Source organism: Fringilla coelebs, assembly GCF_963513975.1.
Source record: "Fringilla coelebs genome assembly, chromosome: 29".
NCBI classification, from domain to species: domain Eukaryota; kingdom Metazoa; phylum Chordata; class Aves; order Passeriformes; family Fringillidae; genus Fringilla; species Fringilla coelebs.
In genome coordinates, this window is record NC_140055.1 from 348683 (window position 1) to 355478 (window position 6796).

General features: G+C 59.8%; 1 protein-coding gene across 1 annotated transcript; it reads right to left on the bottom strand.

The window, feature by feature from the left end:
• On the bottom strand, positions 1 to 321 carry NHLH1 (nescient helix-loop-helix 1; the record flags this gene model as incomplete). The annotated part of the gene is made up of 1 exon (XM_084222936.1): positions 1 to 321. The coding sequence occupies one exon, from the start codon at positions 319 to 321 to the stop codon at positions 1 to 3; it is 321 nt and encodes a 106-aa protein (XP_084079062.1).
• Between the last annotated feature and the right edge of the window lie 6475 nt (positions 322 to 6796).

Genomic DNA, 6796 nt, shown 5'->3' on the forward strand with positions numbered 1-6796 from the left:
TCAGACGTCCAGGACGTGGTTCAGGTAGGAGATGTAGCAGATGGCCAGGCGCAGGATCTCGATCTTGGAGAGTTTCTTGTCGGGGGGCAGCGTGGGCAGCAGGCGCCGCAGCTCGGCGAAGGCCACGTTGAAGGCCTCCACGCGGATGCGCTCCCGCGTCGCGTGCGCCGTCCGGTACTTGGCCGTGGCCCGGCGCCGCCGCCGCCGCTCCTCCCGGCTCAGCGGCTCCTTCCCGGCACCGGCACCGGGGCCCGGGGCGGGCTCGGGGTCGGGCTGGGACGGGGGCACGGCCAGGGCGGGCGGCTCCGAGTTCAGCATCATCGTCAGGGGGAGGGGACGGCGGCAAAGGGAGCGCGGGGACTTGGGGACAGATCCTAAGGGACCCCAGGGGACAGATCCTAAGGGAGCCTGGGGACAGATCCTAAGGGATCCTGGGGACAGATCCTAAGGGATCCTGGGGAATTGGGGACAGATCCTAAGGGAGCCTGGGGACAGATCCTAAGGGACCCAGGGGACAGATCCTAAGGGACCCTGGGGACAGATCCTAAGGGATCCCGGGGACTTGGGGACAGATCCTAAGGGACCCTGGGGAATTGGGGACAGATCCTAAGGGACCCTGGGGACAGATCCTAAGGGATCCCGGGGACAGATCCAAAGGGATCCTGGGGACAGATCCTAAGGGATCCCGGGGACTTGGGGACAGATCCTAAGGGAGCGCGGGGACTTGGGGACAGATCCAAAGGGATCCCGGGACAGATCCAAAGGGACCCCGGGGACAGACCCAAAGAGATCCCAGGGACTTGGGGACAGATCCAAAGGGACCCTGGGGACAATTCCTAAGGGATCCTGGGGACAATTCCTAAGGGATCATGGGGGTTGGGAACAATTCCAAACAGATCCCAGGACTTGAGGACAGCCGCAAAGGGATCCTGAGGACTTGGGGACAGTTCTGAGGTGATCCTGGGGGTTTGGGGACAATTCCAAACTGATCCCAGGGATTTGGGGACACCTCCGGGCGTTTTGGGGTCACCTCAGCAGGGAAGTGCCCGGATTTGGGGCGCCCGTCCCCGGCTCCCAGCCAGGCCCGTGGGGATCCTCCTCCTCCTCCTCCTCATCACATTCCAGCCGGGAATTGGGGCATTTTCCTTGGGAATTCCGAGCTCCGTGAGGAAACTTCCCCAGGGGATGAATCGGCCGGAGGCATAAAAAGGAGAGCGAGTTTTTCCCGGGTTTTTGGGGTTTTTGGGGTCAGGATGCGGCTCCAGAGCCCTCAGGGGTCAAATCCCGACGGGCCTGGAAAGGAAAGATCGGGAATTTCAGCTCCAGGAGGGAAAGGAGCCGGCAGAGGCATCAAATAAAATGATGGAAATGAAATATTAATAATAATTTAAAAAAAGGTAAAAATTTAAACAAGGTGAAACAAGGTACGATCAAATGATGAAATGAGATGAAATGAAATAAATGAAATGAAATGAAATGAAAATAAAATGAAATAAAATAAAATAAAATAAAATAAAATAAAATAAAATGAAATAAAATAAAATAAAATAAAAGTTTAAAATACAATAATAAAAATAAATAAAATAAAATACAATAAAATAAATAAAAAATAAATAACATAAAATAATAAATAATAATAAAATAATAAAGGATTTTCCACAGCTTTTCCCAGTCAAATCCCATCAACTTTGGGGAAACAAACTCAGGGAATTCCAGCTCCCGGAAGGAGAGGGATCCTCCGGGAGGCTCGGGAGTTTTGGGGAGCCGGAGGGGCTCGGGGCACCCGGGGAGCCGGGGCCGCTCCGGAGGCGGCAGGTGGCGGATGCGCGGCGGGGGCGGGGCGGGCTTTGTGTCGCAAATGAGCCCCGTCTGTCCCCGCGGCTGTCCCCTCTGTCCCCCCTGGCTGTCCCTCTGTCCCCCCCTGGCTGTCCCCTCTGTCCCCCTGTCCCGTCTGTCCCCGTCTGTCCCCGCTGGCTCCGCTCCCGGCAGATGGAGCGGCCGCAGCTGCTCCCGGGAATCCGCAGGGAATCCCGAGCGCCGGGAACGGCGAGAGCCCCGCCCCCCGCTCATCGTCCTCATCCTCATCGTCCTCATCCTCATCCTTATCTTCATCATCCTCATCCTTATCTTCATCATCCTCATCCTCATATTCGGCATCTTCATCTTCTTCCTCCTCATCATCTTTATCTCATCTTCATCCTCATCTTCATCCCGATCCTCATTCCCATCCTCATCCTCCTCCTCTTCATCCCCGCTGCCTTCCCTGGAAATCCGGGCGCCTCCAGGGAAAGGGGGAGAAACTTTGGAATGGGAAAAGCGGCTGGGAATGAGCCGGGAATGAGCCGGGAATGAGCCGGGAATGAGCTGGGAATGAGCCGGGAATGCTCCTCTCCTTTCCTTCCTCATCCTCACCTTCGTCCCCATCCCCATTCCCGGCTGCCGCACCGGGAAATCCGGGAATGCCACGGGGAAAACTCTGGGATGGGGAAAGCGGCTGGGAACGGATCCCAAATCCCGCCGGGACAGGGCAGCAACGGCCCCAATCCCGATTTTTGAAAAGGTTGGAATGGTGGGAATTTCCCCCCCCCCCAAAAAAAATTCGGGAAGAGCCGCCCGAGAGCTCCCAAAATCCTGAGAGGGGCGGGGGATTATCCCCACTGACTCTCCCGAAGAAATTCCCGGGAATTTGGATGTTCGGGATCACCCCCGGGAGTCCTCCCGACTCGGCTTCGCTCCGAGACGGGAATTTGGGAATTCGGGGATTTGGGGATTTGGCCCCTTGAGCCGCCCTGTGGATCTGGGATTCCCGGGAATTCGGGGTGGATCCCCCACCTGGATGGGAAGCAGGAGGCTTTTTTGGGAACACTCAAGTTTCATTCCCAGATCCAATCAAACTCCCGGCCTGGGTTATCCCGGAGCTTTTCCTTGGCGTGGAATTCCTGCTCCCAGCGCCTCTCCCTCCCCAGATTTTTCGGGAAATCCGCCCCATTCCTGAATCCAGCCGCTCCAAGGATTCCTGGTCAGCCTCCACCTTTCCCAGCAAAACCCCGGGAATTTTTCCCACCTCCTCCCTCGCCCTTTTCCTGCCATTCCCGACCCGCGGAGTGACGAAATTCCCGACAATTTTCCTTGGAACCAAACGTGTCCAGGACCCCAATTCCAGGCGGGTTCTTTTCCTTTTCCCCGCTCCCAAACCCTCCCAGGAAAAACCCTTTTTCCGAAGGGGTTTGGGAGCCAAACCTGGCAGCGGGACCGAGCCTTTTCCCGGGAATCTGGGGCCGAATTCCCGCCCGGATCCCGGTTTCGGAGCCATTCCCGATCCTTGGAAGAGCCGCCTTACCCCGCGTCCCGCACCATTCCCGGGCTCCGGGGTTTCTCCTCCAGGTATTCCCAGGATTTGGAATCCGCTCCGCTCATCCATCCACGGAGGAAGGAAAAAACTTTCCCTGGATCCTCCCGAGGTCCCGCGACGGATCCGGGATGGGAATCCCGGATCGATCCCGGAATTCCCGGGGCGGCGGCGCCGCTCCGGAGCCTCCAAGGAGGAAATTCGCCGCTCCCCCCAAAATTTCCCAATTTATCCACCCTGGGCCCGACCCCGGGAGCCTCATTGGCCTCTCCCGCTCCCCCTCCCTTTTCCCTCATAAATATGGAAAACCGGGAATTCGGGATTCCATTGGCTGCGCGGGAGCCCCCCGGGAGGGGCGCGCTGGATGCGGGCCGGGAAAAGGCGACAGCTGCTCCCGGTGCTCCTTTCCAGCGGGAATTCGGGCCGGGAAAAGGGGGAAAAGAGCCGGGAGCGGAATTCCCGGTCCGAGAAATTGGGAAAAGGGAGCCTGGAGCGGAATTCCCGGTCCGGGAAATGGGAAAAGGGAGCCTGGAGCGGAATTCCCGGCGGATCCCGAGGCTCTGAAACCCTCGGGTGATCCCTGAGGACGCTGCGGGTCCTTTTGGGATCCATCCCATAAATCCCGCCTGGAAACTTCACCTGCGGTGGAGAGGGAAAAGTGAAAGGGAGGAAACTCGGGAACAGCCCGGGAGAAACCCGGGAATATCCCGGGAAGAGCCGGGAATGCGATCCCGAGTCCAGCCGGGACACAGCGACCTTTGGGGTCGGCTCTGCTCTCGCCCTGCTGGGATTGTCCGGGAAAACCAGAAAAATCGGGAAAATCAGAAAAATCGGGAAAATCAGAAAAATCGGGAAAATCAGAAAAATCGGGAAATGCGCCGCGCATCCAGGGAGATCCCAGCGCCCCCATCCCGCATTTGGGATCCTCCCGGAGCTCCCGACCCGCCGGGATCGTCCCGGGACGGTCTCGGGATCCCTCCCGCGCGTCCCGGGACTTTCGGGTCCCCTGTCCTGTCCCTGTCCCGGCTCTGTCCCGGCTCTGTCCCGTTGTCCCCGCTCTATCCCCGCTCTATCCCCGCTCTATCCCCGCTCTGTCCCGGCTCTGTCCCCGCTCTGTCCCGTTGTCCCCGCTCTGTCCCGGCTCTGTCCCCGCTCTGTCCCCACTCTGACCCCGCTCTGTCCCCGCTCTATCCCCGCTCTGTCCCCACTCTGACCCCGCTCTGTCCCGGCTCTGTCCCGCTCTGTCCCCGCTCTGTCCCCACTCTATCCCCGCTCTGTCCCCGCTCTGTCCCCGCTCTATCCCCGCTCTGTCCCCACTCTGACCCCGCTCTGTCCCCGCTCTGTCCCCGCTCTGTCCCTGCTCTGTCCCCGCTCTGTCCCGGCTCTGTCCCCGCTCTGTCCCGCTCTGTCCCCGTTGTCCCCGCTCGCTGCCATGGCGATGCTGGCGGTGCTGGCGGTGCTGGCCCTGGCTCTGTCCCCGCCGCTGTCGCCAGCTGAGCCCCGCGTGTCGCCGCCCGCGGCTCCGGGGCCGTTCCGGGAGCAGCTGCGAGCGCGGCGGGCGCGGAGCCCGGGCGGGGGGGGCCGGGCTGGGGACGGGGACAGGGACAGGAGAGGGGGACAGGGACAGGAGATGGGGACAGGGACAGGAGAGGGGGACAGGGACAGGAGAGAGGGACAGGGACAGGAGAGAGGGACAGGGACAGGGACAGGGACAGGAGAGGGGGACAGGGACAGGAGAGAGGGACAGGGACAGGGACAGGGACAGGAGAGGGGGACAGGGACAGGAGAGGGGGACAAGGACAGGGACAGGAGATGAGGACGGGGACAGGGACGGGAAAGAGGGACAGACACAGGAGATGAGGACAGGGACAGGAGAGGGGGACAGGGACAGGGAATGGGGACAGGGAATGCGGGGACAGAGGGGGGACAGAGCCTGGAGCGGCTCCCGGCGCAGCCGCATCCCAAATCCCCATCCCAAATCCCCATCCCACACTCCCGAATCCCCTCTCCGCCACCCCGAGGGCATTTTTTGGGATCGTTCCCGGCCCTTCCCGCATCCATCACTCCCCATCCCGAATCCCACATCCCAAATCCACATCCATCACCCCAAATCCCACATTCCCATCCCAAATCCCGCATCCCACATCCATCACCCCGAACCCCACATTCCCGGCCCGAATCCCCTCCCCGCCGCCCCGAGGGGATTTTTTGGGATCGTTCCCGGCGCGGCCGCAGCTGAGGCCGCGGGCTCCGGGCGCGATTCCAGCCGGGAATGAGCCGGGAGCGAGCGGAGCCGGCCCCGCCTGCCAGCGCTTCCCGCCGGGAATTGCGGCCGCCGCTCCAGCCCGGCTGCTCCGGGAACGGGACCGGGCGGATCCCAAAAAGGGCACCCCAAAAGGGATCGGGGCCGCGCGTCCCGGGGCTGGGATCCCCTTCCCGGGAAATTCCCTTGGGACGGTCCCGGCCCAGCTTTGCCTCCTTTTCCCCGCCAGGATTCCCGCCTGGAATTGCCGGGAATGGGGGATTCCACCCCGGGATGCGCTCGGACCCCGAAGATCCCAAAGGTCCCCGGGAGCCGGGAAGGTTCTGCCGGGATTTTGTTCATTCCCAGTCCCGGGAATTCGCCCGTTCCCGGCCCAATATCCCGAATTCCCGCCTCATTATCCCGAATTTCCAGCCCATTATCCCGAATTTCCAGCCCATTATCCCAAATTTGGGCTCCATCCCTCTGTGTCCTTCCCATCCGTCATCCCGAAGCTTTTCCCGATCCGCTCCTCCTTTCCCAGGAGTTATTTGGGATCCAAATCCCATCCCTTTTATCCAATCCCAACCCCAAATTTCCCCCCTTCCCAGCGTTTTTCCCTCTTTTTTTTTTTTTTTTTTTTTTTGGGGGAAAAAACCTGGAGATAAAAAAAGGTTCCTTGGGAATTCCATGGATTTATTTATAATATTTACAAATCCCAGAGAAACCTTTTCCATCGGGACATTCCCAGACCCCTCGGAATTCCTGAAAATTCCCCCAAACCCCCCCCCCCTTCATCCAGATTTTGGGAAAAACTCCACCCTGGGAAACAGGATGGGTCCAGTTGGGAATATTTTGGGAATTTGCCACTCAGGGCACCGGATCCACCCAGAAATTCCAGGAATTTGCCACTCAGGCAAGCAGGAATCCCGGGAATTTTTCACTCAGGGCATCGAATCCAAACGGGAATTTTGGGAATTTCCCACCCAGGGCAGCGGATCCCACCTGAAATCCTGGGAATTCTCCCCCCAGAGCCCCGATCCCACCTGGAATTCTGGATTTCCTGGGAACACCTCCAGCATTCCCAGCTCCGGGGGAATTCCCAAGGCTTTTCCAGGCCCGTTCCAGGGGGTGCTCCCGGGTTTTCCAGGGGGTGTTCCCGGATTTTCCAGGAGGTTTTCCCGGATTTTCCAGGGGGTGTTGCC